Raw genomic sequence first — 17,874 nt, 5'->3', positions numbered from 1 at the left:
AACACTTTCGTATAGAAAAACGGACCTTTAATAACTTATTTAAAATTAAAAAAAAAAAAAAAACATGCTCCCGTGCGTTAAAAATCTGCCTTTTGTCAAACATTTCTTTATTTGCATGTTGCTTTGGACAAAAGCGTCTGCCAAATCCCATAACCATAACATCCAGAAATTTAGCCCTGCGTATCGTTATGGTTTTTTTTTTTTTCAATAGGCCTACATGTTATTTGTAACTGTCATTGAATTAAGTTACAGGGGCTAAATCATATAGACAGAAGTAAAAAGAGAATTTCTGCTTTTCAGTAGGCTAAAATAGCCAACTGTAACACATTTAACTTAACAACTCTCAGCCAATGTCCATGAAACAGGATAGGCCTTGGACGGCAATGGCTTGTCTCACAGGTGAGCAACTGGTCCATAACCATGGTGATCTCAAGATAGCCTATGATATTTTTTACCTGAGAATAGACACACAAACCATGGGTGGTCTCCGTGTCCTTACACGACAGGCAGCATTGTATCTGTCACATTTTCGTCCATAGCAATATGCTCTCTTTGCGGTCTGATAGTGTCTCTAACCCTAAGAGCAATATTTCTAGGACTAGCCATGCTTTTCGGGCTGGAAGAACCTATCCTCATGCCCTGCTCGGCGATCCTCTTCAGCATGCTGTCCACCCAGCTGGTGCTGCTCTGAAGCTTCCCTTGAGGGGGCGCCATCGAGCCCCTCATGTTCCTCCCAGAGGTGATGAGCTCTCCAAAGCCCTCCTGGTGAGAGAAGGCGTAGGCAGACCGCCTGCTGGCCCTGCGTGCTAGCCTGTGACTCTGCTTTAATGGATTCTGCTTCTTGCTCACCTGCAGATGGCGGACCTGAGCAAAAACAAATCTGAATCAACTGCTGGTCTACTTCCCTTTCCCAGCTCAACATAAATACATATATTATATACATATAAATACATAGGTGCACTGCATGTACCTTAACAACAATCTTCCACACCTTACCTTCTCAATTAGAGTTGGGCAAAGCTCTCTTTGTACAAATCGAAATACTACTCCAGGCATTATACATGTGACAGTGGTGAGAAGAATAACTAGCCAGACCGTCCTACATGTCAGGCAGTTGTGCGCAGTTCCTGCACAGAGAGGTTGGGAAAGATGCATTAAAAACTGAACTCCACAGTGGAAATATAAACAAGCACAGAGACGCTTGTTTGGTTATTTATGGCGTCCAGAGCAAGACACTGATGTATTTAATTTAACAATGATATTTAATATTATCCATTGTTTTAAACTATTAATATGTGGCAAACATGGTATTGCGCCAACTCCAGGCCTGGCGGATGCGTTAGTTCCGATAGTCTTATCAGTCCCTCAATCAAGAATGAACCCGCATACCAATGTTGCCAATGCTGATGATGGTCTGAATGGGACCGAAAACGTTTTACACCTTGCTAGCACTTTGCACTTTTCATTTCTTGATGGATTAAAAATCAACTCTTTTGCATCGGCCACATGGTATGCAAGTTCATTCTTGATTGAAAAAATATTATTTTTGTCTCATTCTTTCCTAACTGAAAGGCTATCATAAATGTAACTTACCAAAAAAGGGGAAATACTTTGGGAGTTCATCAAAGGTGCTGCTTCTGTGTGGCGCAAACACTATGAAGAAGTACATGGCCACGCTGCCCCAGATACAAACATGATTTATTGGCGTCCAGTAATTTGTATCGAGTCCAATCTGACAGTTAAACAAGAGTAAGGTGTCTTACTTAGGCCTACCGAATTTATTACAACCTGAGCTTGAATGCTAAAATATAAAATACTTAATAACTTGATACTTAATTAAAAAATATCCTTTCCATATCTTACAATGTTTCCTCATTGTTTTTATTGTTAGGCCAATTCAAAGACAGACTTCAACAGCAGACTTCTCGTCAACTCGTTAATTCGGAAAAACTGGGCTGTTTTTTCTGAATTAACAAGATAGGCTAATTAACTCATTAATTCAGAAAAACAGGACCCGTTTTTTCCCCATGAATGCAATACGCTTCTGTAGACTTCAGACCTACATTGCTGAGAAAAACATACATGTATGCTACCTCCACCAAACACCCCCTATCCATATTGGTTTCACATCACAAAAGCCACATGTGATTCTTCACACCCTTACCTGAATGCTCACCACAATGATCAGTGAGGTCGAAATGACGACCGCGAAAGACTGATGGTCTGTAACCGTGGTGCCGTCCTCCTTCAGAGAGTGGCCGAGGGCGCAGTACGGCACGAAGAACAGAGCGAGAGACGTGCCGATGCCATTCAGGGAGCACAGGAGGAACTGGCGCTTGTTGAAGAGCTGCCTTTGCTGACCCGGCTCATAGAGCTTAGGGTAGCGCAGGCTATTCTGTTCACTCACGTCCTAACCGCAGACAAAACACCCATGCCAAAGACACATAAACTTATGGAGTTGGTGGAATTATGGAACCATACATATGAAATGAACCACATTAAGAGGTAAACGAGTAATCAGGAGTGTTTACCTGATCAAACAGACCCAATGCTAGAACTGGCTGTGATGTGTAGATTACATTGAAGAGAGTGATGAACCACTGATCATATATGGTCTGTTAAGAGCAAGGGTTGAAAGACAGTGCCATTTCATAATATTAGGCTGTCGGACTAGTCAAGGTTCACTTTGCATAATTTTCACATGGACACAAGCATCCCATCTGCATGTGTCCTCCACACCACTACACCAGATCTATTCTCACCTGTGCTGAGAAGCCACAGAAGAAGGCAAACCAGAAGTGCACAAGGGTGAAGGCAAAGTTCTTGTAGAAGAAGTAGCGCAGGAATTTGCACATGCGGTGGTAGGACCAGCGGCCGTGCACCAGGAGAAGGCGCTGTAGAAAACAGAACTGGGCGAAGGAGTAGTCCGACACAAGGACCGCCTGCCTGCCCTCCTCCCCACTGATGCCCACACCAATATGAGCCGCTGTGGAGAGCAGCATGCGAATATAGGCGTAGACAGACAGCAGTAAGCATCTTATTTAGTCATTACATTGCACACATTACACATATTACATACAGTATATTCACTGACTTCCAGCCATGTGGGCACATAAAGCATGGGAGAAGAGAAGATGATTTGTGCAATTAATGTACAAATAATGGCAGTGATTCACAAACAAACCCTATACACAGGCAAAGAGAGAGAGAGAGAGTGACTGAGTTAAGAATTGTCATTATAATCCTACTTTTGATCATGCTGACGTCATTTGCGCCATCTCCTATGGCCAGGGTGACGGCCTGCTTCTGTTTCTTCACCAGCTCCACCACCTGAGCCTTCTGCAGGGGGGTGACCCGGCAGCAGATGACTGTTTTGCACAAGCAGGCTGTGTCCAGCAGGAGGTGCTGCATCTCCGCCTCCAGTGCGTAAGCCTGTGGGTCACAGCAGAACATACTGTCAAACAACACTCTTATCTCACCTCTTGGACTTCCTCAAAACAGAACACTCAAATATCTGTCATCTCTCACCTTAAAGACCGGATATACTCATATAAATAAACATAGATTTGCGTAGATCTTTACGCCACACAATGTCACCTTATCAGGCAAGGCCAACTGATGACCCATTTCTCCTCTTGGACTTCCTCAAAACAGAACACTCAAATATCTGTCATCTCTCACCTTAAAGACCGGATATACTCATATAAATAAACATAGATTTGCGTAGATCTTTACGCCACACAATGTCAGGCTTACCAGGCAAGGCCCACTGATGATAAGTGCATACTCTGCATTCATGGTCTCTTCAAACACACAGTCATCTGTGTGGATGTCATTTTTGTGTGTCAGTGGTCCACCGATGTGATCTTTGGCGTTCCTCCAAAAATAAAGGGGATTTAAGGTAAATAAGGAAAATAAAGTGGCAAAGTGAATCACTAAAACAGACTTTGTCTGCACTCTCTCTCTCTCTCTCTCTATCTCTCTTTACCTGAGCTGCTTTTGGACCTCCACAGCTGTGGGACCAGAGATGATGAAGACTTCACTCATGTCATCTCTAAGCATGTTACAAGAGTAAGCTACATTCATGGCTGTCTCTGCAATGACACGAAGAAGAAAAATATTACTGAAATTATCTGAAAATCTAAAAATATAGATATTAAATGTGTATTTTTCTAAAAGCTTACACTATGAAGTAAATTAGTCCTTTCACATCAGTAATTTACACGTTATTATGTCAAGCAGAATAAGGGCCCTATCTTACACCCGGCACATCGTGGCGGCAAGCATGACGTCTTGTTCCTTTCTTCACCAAGTGCTCGAGTTCACCAGTTGCACATCACACAGCAGATTTTGCACTTAGAACAAAGCTTCTCCCAAACATATTTACAAAATCTGATCATGATAGTGCCCCTCAGGATCAGCAGTTGAGAATAGTTAGGTAACATATTATTTCAAGTACACATGTACAATATACCCAGTTTGTCTCCTGTAAGAATCCAGATTTTGATGTTTGCCAAACTCAGAGCAACAAGAGTCTCAGCCACACCTTCCTGTAGTTTGTCCTCTATTGCAGTGGCACCAAGCAGCTAAAAAGACAAGAATAAAAAATATCTATGCTACTTAAAAAACAAAATAAGAATTTGGACCAAAATACCTCATATGCTGATGACAGTTGAAAATATATCCATGGAATCCATTTGAATCCATGGAAATGTATAAAACTGCACATCTAAGAGCGCTAACCTTTTGGCGCTCTATGAAAAAAATCTAATGTTGAAAGCAAAGTCTATTTATGTCTTGCCACTTCTGAATATATTATATATGTTTCATGTGTGATAATGTTTATTTTTAGAATTAGGAAAAGGAAAAGGAAAATGCCTACTATCAGGTCCCTTTCAATCTCTTCACATAAAGCATCAACAAGTTGTTCCCTGTCCTCCAAGGCAGTGCTAGCAGTGTGAAGCCTCTTTGTCCATTCCTTAAAGGAAGTTCTGTCCAGGTCTTTGTAGGCCAGAACAAGGGTTCTCAGGCCTTCTCCAGCAAACATCTGTGGGAACAATATGTCAACAAAATTATTGCAAATCGTATAAAGTCTTTATAACAGTGTCATCAGCTATGTTTCACCTGTGTATTTCATGATTAATTCTTGGTTCACTATAAGTTTGATATGGTGCAGTTCAGGTGGCAAAACCTGTTGCAAAATCTTTTGGCAATGCAACAATTTCAAATATATACAACTTGAAATTGTCGTATTGCTGAAAGATAGATAGATAGATAGATAGATAGATAGATAGATAGATATTTTATTGATTCCTAGGGGAAATACACACATTCACTAACAGCAGAAAAAGTAATTAAAAGTATATAATATAAAAAAACACAACTAAGCAATAAGGAGGACTGTGGAAGAGAAAGAATATACTAATATACTAAAATACAAATTATATTAAATAAAACTTAATCTAAATCAATTCTAAAAAACAGTATCCACATAGTGGGTGATTAATCAATCAGGTGCGCTTGCAATGACTGAAGCAGGGACTGAGCCTGTGGTCCTCTGTGCATAGGGTAAGGTAAGGTGCTCTTTGTGAATGAGTGTAATGGTGATGGTGCAAATGAGTAATTCAAACGAGTAAGTCAAACAGTGCAACAGTGCAAGAATAAAGTCTATATATCTATGTATAAATAACTATATTAAGAAAGGTATAAGTGTGGTCACAGTTCGGTTGTGGCATGGAGGGAGGGGTTGTGCATATGTGCTAATAAAGCACGCAAACAGTGAGGCGGAAGACAATGGTAAAGTGGCTAGTGGACAGACAGTTCAAGACATGGAGGTGGTGAAGAGGCAGACAGACTATGTGGAGAAGTCTATTTCTCCTCTTCCCTTAAGTGAAGCATTGAACAGTTCAATGGCCCTGGGGATGAATGACTTCCTCAGTCTGTCTGTTGTGCAAGGCAGTGAGCGAAGTCTCCAGCTGATCAGGCTCTTCTGCTTAACAATAGTGCTGTGCATTGTCCAAGATGTTGATCAGTTTGTTCAGGGTCCTTTTGTCAGATATTGAAGTGATGCACTCCAGTTCAGCTCCCACTACAGAGCCAGCTTTCCTTACCAGCCTGTCAAGTCGCCCCGCATCCTTCTTCCTTGTGCTTCCTCCCCAACATACCACTGCATAGAAGAGCACGCTGGCAACAACAGACTGGTAGAACATCCTGAGGAGCTTGCTGCACACATTGAAGGAGCGCAGCCTCCTCAGGAAGTACAGCCTGCTCTGTCCTTTCTTGTAGAGTGCGTCAGTGTTGGCTGACCAGTCCAGTTTATTGTCCAGGTGGAGACCCAGGTACTTGTAGGTGCTTACCACCTCGACATTGACCCCATCAATGGAGACTGGTAGCAGAGTGGGCTTAGACCTGCGGAAATCCACCACCATCTCCTTGGTCTTTGAAGTGTTGAGTTGGAGATGATTGAGTTTGCACCATTGCACAAAGTCCTCCAGCAGGCTCCTGTACTCCTCCTCCTGCCCGTTCCTGATACACCCCACAATTGCAGTATCGTCAGAAAACTTCTGCATGTGGCATGACTCAGTGTTGTAGCAGAAGTCAGATGTGTACAAGGTGAACAGGACTGGAGAGAGCACAGTTCCCTGTGGCGCTCCGGTGCTGCTGATCACAGTGTCAGAGAGACAGTTCTTCAGTCTGACGAACTGTGGTCGCTCGGTCAGGTAATCTGTGATCCAGGTTACCAGGTGAGCGTCCACACCCATCTGCAAGAGCTTGTCTCCCAGTCTGAGGGGTTGGATGGTGTTAAAAGCACTTGAGAAATCAAAGAACATGATTCTCACAGCACTTTTCCCCTTGTCCAGGTGAGAATGTGTCCTGTGTAGAAGATAAGTGATGGCATCGTCCACGCCCACTTTCTCCTGGTATGCAAACTGTAACGGGTCTAGTGCATGGCGTACCTGGGGTCTGAGCATACCTAAGACGATAGTAGACCTGTTCTGTATGCCACTTGTAACAAGTGATGTCAAATTCCTTGTGCTATAGGTTGAGGATTACAACAGCGGCTAATCTACAACCAAGCCTATTTACCATCAAAACCACAATCACTAACAAATCACACATCACTAAAAAACATCACGGCCTTAAAGAGCATTTCACTGGGGTTATCAATGATAATCTGGTTCTGGTTTCTGGTCATGCAGGATAATCTATATATGTTACCTGCTCAACTGGAAACAGTGACTAATCTTTTTTTCTGCTTCATGACAAAGACTGAGAGACTCTGGCCTTGCATGCCTTTAATAAAAAAAATCTTCCATAAACCCCTTCTCCAGTCCCTGGCTGACTTGGATTATAAATGTTCCAAGGTGTTTGGCTCTCAAAGTAATAACCCTGTCAAATATATGCTAGGCATATATGTTGTGACATTTTTAATATACTTTCAGAGTGCCAGCTCTAGACACATTTGTTTTCCTTTGGTTTCTAATTCCTTGGGTCAACACAAAGGCATATTACATATGACATACATATGTAGGTTTTACATTAATGTCAGAGTGAAAAGCAGTCTAGCAGTACTGTGATATGTTTGGTAAGGGGTGAGAATGAATAGTTACCTTCGTTCTAAGAAACGAGATGAGTAATATCAAAAGAAAATTTGGAATAACCAATTAAGCAAAAAAGCCACAAAAAAAAAAACTAAAACAGGATACAACTTACATTAAGGTGCTCTGATGTGATGCGTTTAAGGTCTTCATTTGATGGATTCAATCTCTCAAACAAAATGGTGTCGGCACCTTTACAGTACAGCTTTATCTGGCCATCTGGGGTCTTCACTACAACACCACACACATAAAAAACAGGAGACAGAAAAGAAGTATTCTTAACTCATGTGCGGCGTTTCCATGAAACAAAATTAAAACAAAGATTTGTCCATAATATGTTAGCAGTTTCATAATATGTCACTGTGTCAAAAACAACTCAAAACACATGTGTAGTGTATTAGATTTTCAAGGACATTCCAAATCACTATAAAACGATTAGGCATCATACCTATAACACACATTCCAAATCACTATAAAACGATTAAGCGTCATACCTATAACACTCATTCCAAATCACTATAAAACCATTAGGCATCATACCTATAACACTCATTCTTTTGCGCACATTGTTGAAGTCCAGGATAGCAAGGAGCTGGTAGTCCACTGATTTGCCCATTTCAACAACAGTGATGGTCTCCGGGGTTCTGCCCCTGAACACAAAGCCAAAGTTCCTGGCGGCTGTGACCAGTGCTCCCTCGTCAGGTGACTGAGCCTGATACACCAGCTCCCCTGGAGAAGAATGACCCACACTGACCACGTCAGGAGACAGGCTTTGAGGACTGGGCTTCTTACATCAATTTGCACATCACCTAGCTTGGCATTACATAGTGCATTACAGGACTAAAGAGGTTCATAAAATAATGAAGTTGTAGTGCTAATGTACATGAATGTTTACATTATGTGGAGACAGGAGGTTAAGAGGCATATTGTAAGCAAACTGTTCTAACTGTGTAACTGGTTAACTTTGTAACACAATGGTGATGCACTTCTTTCACTTATGTAAGTGTTAAGTGATAAAAAAAAGATCCATTATACAGGATCCAGACTAATCCAAGATGTCGGGGCATTAAGTGAGCCACTGGCTTGTCAGAATGTTCCTCAGTATTCTGGGTGCTTCTCACCCTCCACCTTCTCCTCGGGCATGACCGTGTGGCACAGCGCCAGTAGCCTGAAGAACTCCTGGACAGGCATGTCGCCATCTTGCACCGCCTTCACCAGCGTAGCGTCATGGAAACGGAAATGTGCATCCTCCAGCGGGTTAAAGGAGAAGTCCACGCAAGGAGTGCTCTGCACAGGAAACATGCGTAACTGATGCAGTCTGTTTCTAGATACGCAATACTACTATTGCACAGTGAAATATGTGAACTGAGTAACACCCTAAGCAATATGATCATGACAGTTGACTCAGTTGCTTAAAAGTGGGAACTCACCTCTGTGATTTCAACTTTATGTCCATAGTCATCATACACCTCACCTTCATTAAAACAGATAGAATTGAATGGCAGAAGATACACTATACAACATTTACTTTACCACAGCCAGTTCTGATAATATGAGTTAGATACCATAGACTGTCCCATTGATGGAGCACTTGTTGAAGGTCATAATGTTCTGTGTGAGGGTGCCGGTCTTGTCGGAGAAGACGTACTCCACCTGGCCCAGCTGCTCGGTGAGGGTGGTGGTGCGGGCCTCGGCTGGCATGTCCTGCCCACTGTGGTACATACCCATGTCCCAGCTGATGAAGTAGCTCTGCATCAAGCGGATGATCTCCATACTGGGAGTGGTTCAGAGAGCACACAGCAGCATCAGACCAAAACACTCCTACTCAGAAACACCTATACTCTCATGTTTAGCTAGTTTAGTTTGGTTAGAGAGTTTTATGATGGTGGTTTTGTTTGCGATATACAAGCTGGTGTCCCTTTGCATTTCATCCATGTTAGTTTGTACAATGGCTTCAACGTTATCATGCACACTTAGGTTAGGGACTTTCAGTCTGGGCAACACATAAATTAGCCAGACTTGTTGCAAACTGGGCCAACATATACCTGGCAGGTCCACTGTATGCAGCCTCAGAAAAAACACCTTATGCCTTTTGCCCTTTTGCCTCATGCCCCAGCGATGATGGCAACAAAAACAAACATGGTAACTGATATTACTACAATTACTACATACTACTGGATGTGGAAAACAAAGCAGTCATGCATTGTGGGAATAGTAAAAGATTTGTGCAAAGATCCCAAACGTCCGTCTCAAGTGACCACCCCTGAGAGGGCAAAGCAAAGAGCCTAAAACCTAAAACACTGAAGATCAATTAGAAGCTTTTGAAAGAACGTTATCAAAAGCTTTTATGACCTCAGTGGATATGAGCACATTGATTTCCCAGACACAGAGAAAATGCATCCATTAAAAAGCCATTTTATGCCAGCATGTCATATAAATATGTCACTAAATGTTTTATTATTATAGATTGTCATTTTCTAAAGTACAACTTCAACAATTCTGGGCACTCACTGAGCACTTCTGTACAGTACCTCATCACAGTAACTCACTATAGACAATCCACAGAAACACACACACAGACACACACACACACACACACACACACACACACACACACACACACACACACCTTCACTTAAACATTACAAAAGCCTACCAAATCACAAACTAACTCTGTTCTATTCAATGTCTTGTCTGTCTTCTGAATTACAATATTTTATTGTCTTAGCACTGCTATGTTGTTTGTTTAACACTTCCATATCTTAACACTTCCATATCCATATCTGCTCTTGGGACACATCATTTCATTTCAAATACCTTGAAATGACGGCCTGTAGAGTGTTTGTTGGGTTATGGTCATACACATACATGTACCTAATTTATGATCATATGAATACTCACCTAACATAAAGAGAAATGGGCACAACAGTGTTCAGGATTATGATGTAAGACCAGAATGTCAGGAACCCATAGAATACTGCACTGTCCATATTTGGCTCCCATTGCAAATAAATCTGGAAGTGCTTTCCAACATTGTACTCCCAAATAGAACTTCCGATAGATAAGGTAAAGCCCAAACACAGAAGCAGGCCAAAGATCTGATCACATGAAACACAGTTCAAAGAATACATTTATAACATGTTATATACAAATTCAAGATCCTCCTAAATTAATTACATGGCATGTTAATAAGGCATGCAAAACATGCGCCCCTTCATAGCCACTGCAGAAATTGCAGGTATATCACTTAGGAAAATCCCATTGATAATTTGCAAAGGTACTCTCCAAAAAACATTCTCACTTTTTGATCCTAATTTAGCTCTTGACAAGGAGAGGGTGAAAAATGCATGATCATGCACTGATCAGCCCCATAGATCAGTGTTTCTTAACTGGTGCGTGGGGAACCAAAAATGGGTCGTGGAGCTTGTAGTTAAAAAATAAATAAAAGAAAATTGGGCCTTTATTTTGGTAGACTTTATCTGTATGTCATTCATCGCCATGGACATACAGCAGACAATGTTTATGTGACAGGTCATATTAGACATCATTTTAGCGGTAGGCCTAAACGCAAGTAGGCCTAGGCTACAACCCTGAATATTTAAAGTAGGATATGGATTCACTTAAATTGAGACATAATGGGACAGAAACCCCACTGAATTGCTCGAACATGAGTACTTTGAAAAGTGACATCAGGAGTTGAACACTTCTTACTTGTAGCTCACCATATCCGTTGGCTTGATCGCTAAAAAAATATATGGGTCGCGATTCGAGACTTAATGAACATGGAAAATTGTGGGTCCCAAAGCAAGACCAGTTAAGAACCACTGCCATAGATGCCATTGATAAAATATTACACATTAAGGTTTTACAAGCATGATATTTATAGAGCATTGAATAATTTACAAACAAGAATTTTAGCTCGGTGGGACTTACCCACAAGACCAGTGTGTTCAACAGTCGGTCAATGCTAGTGCGCTTCAACTTTGTCTTTCCACAGTTTTGCATGAGCTTGGTTTGAAGGCCTAGAAAAGATCAAACCTCTGCTTCAATATACTGAGTGAGATACATTCATACATGTGTGTGCATCATTGTTTCAGTATGTTTGTATGCTGCCTATTTATATTTACATTTAATATATATACCTCAGTATACTCAGAATACACAGAACTTCATTGATAGCCAATGTGCACATAACCTCACTCAATGTTTTCTGACTCCATGTATTGTATTGTATTGTATTGTATTGTATTGTATTGTATTGTATTGTATTGTACTGTAAGGTATTGTATTAATTCTACCTGCAAATATGACCATTCCAAAGCACCAGTCTGTGTTCCTGAGCATACATCCCCTCAGCAGTAACCTCTGGTTTTCCAAGGAGTATTTGCTATCCTTCCATGTTAGGGTCCCAGTAAAGCGGTCCAATCTATTATTGGGAGCCTCACAAACAACCTCTCCTGTAAAGAAGAATCGGATGAGCCAAGGTATCCATCAGTTGTAAAGGTTTTTCATTATTCTTCAATGAGAAACATACCATCAAACTCTGCTAGCTGAGTGATGTTTGCACCAAGTTCAGAGGTAATTGGTAAGGCCTGACGCACTTTCAAATTTGTCTCCCTGTAAAAATTAAACAAAATTTTACAATCTTAACAAACTTAAAAACTGTTCCAACAATATACATAATAGCATTTTTCGTTTCAAGAAAATTCTTCATTCTTAGTTCAATGTCAGTCTCTATGTTCTGAATCTATAGGACACAAGGGACTAACAATTAATTGGAATAACAGACAAACACACAAATAAGACAAAGTGACCTAAAACATCTACAACTGCTACTATCTTACCCATCCAGTTCTGCTGTTTCTATGTAGCAAAGTCCATTGGGTTCACTTGATGATAGCAGTAGCAAATCTGCCTGCATCAAGATACAACATTCACATTTTGCATCCACAAGACAACATTAAAAGGGTTAAACAAGTGTAAATGTTTTAATCAATATTTCAATACATATCATACTATATTATACAATACTCTGTATTATATTGAAATCTATACATTACGTGTAGCTGAGCGTTTAACACATTTTTCTTAATAAACTTCTTGTTTCCTTCTCCCTCCCCATGTCTTAACCCCAACCCAACAACACATTGCTCACTGTCATCCAGAGGGCCCACTTCCTGTTTCTAAATCTAGTTCCCTATGTTTACAAGATGTTGCTTGAAAACAAAAGTACAGTTTTTCTCCCAAGACAACTACAATGACCATGTTATAATGCTGCATTACAATACTGTGCATTATATTGCATTAGTTCTACGTTATGTAGCTGTTTAATACTGACAATCAGCTAAAATAACCATGCAAGCCTTCCTGTCTCTAAATTAACTTATGTCTTTGCCGCCGTCAGTGTAAAGCAGGCGTAATGGTGCTATGATTTGAGTGTCATATCAATATATTACAGTGATTAAATATGGATAAAGGATTAGGATTCACAAAAGGATGTGTGGTCAATCACTTACAGCAATAAACTGGTTGTTCTCAAGCTTTATGATGTCCCCAACATGAACATTCATCCATTTTTCCCTCTGTAGTCTGCAGACAAAACAAAAACACTCATTTCACCTTACCAATATGGAGGCTTCCATTTGGAACCACTAACAGGTTGCACTTTGCACTTACTTGCCCTCAATGAGCACCTGAGATTGCCGGGTATTCACCTGTCGATCACTTCTGTGGCGGAACTAGAGCAAAGAAGAGTCAAAGAATCATTCAAAAAAGATATTTTAGAAGATATAGCATTTATAACCTTAATCCAAACCAGGCAAGCAAAATCTAAGTCCTCAAAGGTCTTGTAGGTGCAGACACATTGTGGCATGGGGGAATAATTAAAAACATTCATGCGTATCAGTGGGTATGAAGCATAATGTGAATCCAAAGGGGAAACTCTGGTGTATAGTACTTATTTATATTACTCTTATATTACTCTGGTGTATGGCTCTCTCAGCATTATCACTGAGACTAGTACTCTCCCAGTAAGAAAAAAAAGATCTCATCTCATCGTCTCATCTTCACCTACATAATCATCCGTGGCATCTTTTACAGCGGTGACCAAGAGCACAAGGGCCAGAGGCACGCAGGTTGTGAACCAGGACAGGGAGGAGATCTGAGGAATCAGCTACAAACAAGCAGAGGAACTGGTGTCACATTCAACTGTCACAGTCATACCAAGACATAAGGGCTCTAAAGTCACAAAACCCACCTGTAGGATGAGCAAACATAAGAAGTATGCGTTGGCCACACGCTGAAACTGCTCATAGAGATTTATGGGCAAGAAAGTGAATATGTTGTATTTGGATGTTTTGATGTGGTTATGCTGTAATGAAAGGTAACATGGATAACAACATTCACATTAATAGTGAAGGTTCAAAAGATACATGTCACACACACACAGTCTACCAAACATGAACAGACCAATACATTTTGAAACAATATATGTTTAGAGAACAGAGTGTTGTGTTGATATAGTGACTTTAAATACAACCAGATGGTTTTATTCCTGATTTACACTGTCACACAAAGCTATACCCATACTCATACATTATAGAGGGTGAGGTATGCAGTAAACTGAACATTTAGGGGCAAGTATGAATTGAAAAGCAGAAGAATAAGGCTTTTGTCACATTTCATTACTATACTATATTCTGTATAAAACCTCCACCACTGAAAGGGCTTTTATTACTTAGGTTGTATCTTTGGCATTTAGCCATGTGCTATTCATGGATGAGAATGAAGCAATTCCCCTGTCAGATCATATATCCCCCATTTTCAGGAATATATCTGAGGCAACACTTCCCTACACCTCTCTGACCTTCACAACTCTTTTTGTCTAGACGCTCGCTCATCTATGTGGCTGTGTTGCGTTAGTGCAGGTTACTAATACAAATCATAAGCAAGAAAACTCCTTTGTCACCATGTGACTCTTGCCCCCATTATAACTGGTTGTGTTTTGGTGATTGGCAAAACATGTATTTCAGCATATTGTCACCTATAGCACCATGCTTAGCATTAAACGTGCAATGCAGAACCAATAAGCAAAAACTAGATATCAATCAAAATTCCTACTACTGGCTAATGCTGTCTGTATGCTACTGAGACCTTGAATTTCAATAAAGTATCTATCTATCTATCTATCTGTCTATCTATCTATCTATCTCTATCTAATGCATCAATCATTTACTGTATTTTACTGTACTAGCAGAACAATGTAGGATGTACACAAACAAACACTGTCTGTCTATACAAACTCAAACTTTTTTGAAAATGTTCACAATATATTTACAAAATGCTTCAAATCTGCCCCATGTTCACTGCTACATTATGACAATAAAGACAAATATCCTTGAGAACCTGTATAGAGGCAAACAGTATTGCATACTCACAGCATACATAAATTTTCCGTTATACTCCCGATCATTTGCACGAACACGCCGCTCCTCCTCTGCAGATAGTGTGACTTCATTACTATAGAAATTCATTATTACTGTACATCTCATGAAAATAAGCATGGCCTTCTTTAGGAATGACCAATACCTGGGTCATGGGAGGTCTTGCAGGAGGTCCATTTTGTCCTACTGGGCCAAAATGTCCATGTCCCCTTCTCTGTATGGGTCATGTCTCTTCAGATAATCTTACTGTATGAAAACAATGCATTAAAATTGATTCAAGCATCTACAGCTTAACTGTTCTTTTAAATTACCTTCTCAGCTTAGCTTTCAGTCATTCAAAAGAGGCATTCCAAAGATGAAGTCTAAATTTAACATATATATAAACCATTTTTAAAATGTGCTATTTCAGAAAATATGCCAGAAGGAAAGAAATGTATATTATATAAAATTGCCTCTATTCTTCAGTTAGCCCAAAATGTAGAAAATATTAACCACTGTTATCTAATTACCTAATAAAGAGTTCATTAACTGGAGTAGTTAAGATCTTTATCCTGTACAATCTGGTTTATCTAGTAACTCTGTTCATAAATCAATCTTACCTTCTGTCGATATGGATAGACAAATGAGTTGATGCCGTCCTTAACCAGAATTAAAATGCATCTGCTGTGAAAACCACAGGGAGAGGACATCACCCAGTTTTGCTTTTTTCAACACATTCAGAGGAGGTAACCAAAACTTAAAAAACTGTTTCACATGCAAGCTGTGAAAGGCTGGTAAATATTAGTGATTTTTTGCATTAGTGATTATGCATTATTTGATATAGTAAAATACTATCTAAAAAATCTTCTTTTTGAGCTGTATGTGAAGTCAAGTCTAGAAGTTGTGGTACTAGCCACCAACTGCTCTGTTTCGGTTTCCTGACATGCAAGTCTGCCCCCACCACATTATAGTCTCTTTATAGGGGTTTGCTAGTCTCTTGTCACCAGAAAATCACATCCTAGAAAGTTGTATGAGGGTCCTGTCATGAAATATAGTGAGATACTGTGGTCTGGGGAGCATTACATTTCATTCTTGAACACAATCAGTGTGCATTGCACATAACATACTGTGATCTACCATTCAAACTTGTTTCATCATCACTTTAAACGGCCTCCAGAATGGCATGTGAAATACCAACGAGGCAAAACTCAGAGTGCTAATGTTATGCCATCACAATGCAATGTAATGGCAAATGGTCAGACAGAGAGAGAGAGAGAGAGAGAGAGAGACTGGCTGTGAGGTGCGAAATGACAGTCAGTTGTTAAGATATCGTCTCACCTAAAAATGTAAACAAATGGCAACAGTTATTGTGTTTTTGTGAACTGCAACAGTTCTGTAAAGTAAAGTGTAGGGGCAGAAAAATGGACATCAAACGGATAATTGAATAAGCTTTAAGGCTGTGTAGCCTACTCCGTTTTTATTTTCAACTAGGCTACCACAACAGAAAGAAATTGGTGGAGACAAAAAAACCCAGCATAATCAGCAATTAAATAAACGTTGCACAAACCATTAGCTGTAGGATAGGGACGCACCTTTAATACAGAAGATGTTGTATGGCTTAATCCATGCCTCGCGGAATACCAGTAGCCATGAATTCACATAGCCTAGGATGTTCTTCTTCTTTGGGGTTTCTTGGCAGTTGACAATAGGCTGTCATTGCTTCCGTTTTTGAAGTCAAAAGATACCGACTACTCTGCCTAAGCTATTGAATATCCATAACATTTCTGGACACATCATCTTCACATAGCATAACTTCTAGGATTTGAAAGTGCATTAGAGACGCTGCCTCACTGCTGAATTGATTCAAGACTACACGCTGCAATTTCCTCCACACGCGCTGTTGCAATAGCTACTACGGCTTCTTCCGCAACGATAGACATGAGAGCATCATCCATTTCTAAAACCCTACACTTTTATACCCCATCACTTTCAAGACTTCTTCAGTCTCACAATAAACCAGAGAAATCAGTGTGTAGACTAGACTAGACTAGGTTTGCATTTTTTAAGACTAGGCTATTGGCTCAGTGTGAATGTAAAACATTGAAGGTAAACACAGCAGAGTTGTGTCTGTAAATAAAATGCCTGTAGAGGCATACCCATTTGTAGACCTAGACTGTATTTCAAAATATTACTTTAATTGCCATAATATGTAGCATAAGTAAAAACAAAACAAAAAATTGTAGTCAAAGTTCAAAGCATCATTCTTATTATTAGACTTATGAATTCGCCATATTTAGCCTACAAAGCAGCATGAGAAAAGTTTTCCATGTTCTCAAGTAGACTATAACTCCTGGAGTATGCTAATCCTTATATTTCCACACGATGGTGCTCAAGGACTTTCACAGTAAAGAAAACACTGAATCTTAAATGGTTGGACGACCATGAATCCAAAACAATGCAACATTTCCAACATTTCCAACAAAATCCAACATTTCCACTTTTGAGATGATGAAATTGCCTTGTTTGCAATATATGCAGCTTATAACAACGGTAATTATTCTGTTTTTATCTTCATTCATGTTTCAGCATGGTAATACATGTATTAGTTCTCTTCATTTAAACGCAGAGAATGGTTTTATTTGACCAACGCTTTTGCTTGATGGCACATCGCTTACTGTCTATGGATCGCACACATGTGGCTGTACGTTTTTTACGGTAGCGTTACTGTATGTAGAATGGAACTTGTAGAAACTACATTTGCAACAGGACAGGAGAACTTAATGTATGTGTACTCAGCGTAATTAGGTAAAAAGTCATTATTCCTAATTACCGAGTTGGGTTTGGGCATTGAGTTG

General features: G+C 40.1%; 1 protein-coding gene across 1 annotated transcript; it reads right to left on the bottom strand.

Moving 5' to 3' along the window:
* Positions 1-10: 10 nt before the first annotated feature.
* Positions 11-17,860, bottom strand: LOC121681708 (probable phospholipid-transporting ATPase IM). Its single transcript, XM_042061612.1, has 29 exons — positions 16,612-17,860; positions 15,640-15,703; positions 15,186-15,286; positions 15,035-15,108; positions 13,855-13,968; positions 13,672-13,770; positions 13,275-13,336; positions 13,115-13,187; positions 12,443-12,513; positions 12,133-12,215; positions 11,897-12,055; positions 11,532-11,620; positions 10,500-10,696; positions 9,164-9,372; positions 9,029-9,072; positions 8,720-8,885; positions 8,139-8,327; positions 7,714-7,829; positions 4,883-5,047; positions 4,475-4,586; positions 3,989-4,094; positions 3,757-3,877; positions 3,249-3,432; positions 2,763-2,986; positions 2,532-2,615; positions 2,165-2,410; positions 1,594-1,732; positions 997-1,127; positions 11-864 (listed from the first exon to the last, which is right to left on the bottom strand). The coding sequence occupies exons 3-29, from the start codon at positions 15,265-15,267 to the stop codon at positions 496-498; spliced, it is 3,708 nt and encodes a 1,235-aa protein (XP_041917546.1). The 5' UTR covers positions 15,268-15,286; positions 15,640-15,703; positions 16,612-17,860; the 3' UTR covers positions 11-495.
* Between the last annotated feature and the right edge of the window lie 14 nt (positions 17,861-17,874).

Source organism: Alosa sapidissima, chromosome 14, assembly GCF_018492685.1.
Source record: "Alosa sapidissima isolate fAloSap1 chromosome 14, fAloSap1.pri, whole genome shotgun sequence".
NCBI lineage: Eukaryota > Metazoa > Chordata > Actinopteri > Clupeiformes > Clupeidae > Alosa > Alosa sapidissima.
Note: the sequence above shows the minus strand (reverse complement) of the source record. Positions and strands in the feature narration are given on the sequence as shown.

Bases quoted from the DNA above. Each gene is read 5' to 3' on its own strand.
- LOC121681708 (XM_042061612.1), bottom strand. From the start codon at position 15,267: ATGACCCATACAGAGAAGGGGACATGGACATTTTGGCCCAGTAGGACA. The intron at 5,048-7,713 runs GTAAGTTGTATC...TTGTTCCCACAG, and splicing joins TCACATCAGAGCACCTTAAT to ATGTTTGCTGGAGAAGGCCT. The intron at 2,987-3,248 runs GTAGGATTATAA...TGCTCTCCACAG, and splicing joins TGACGTCAGCATGATCAAAA to CGGCTCATATTGGTGTGGGC.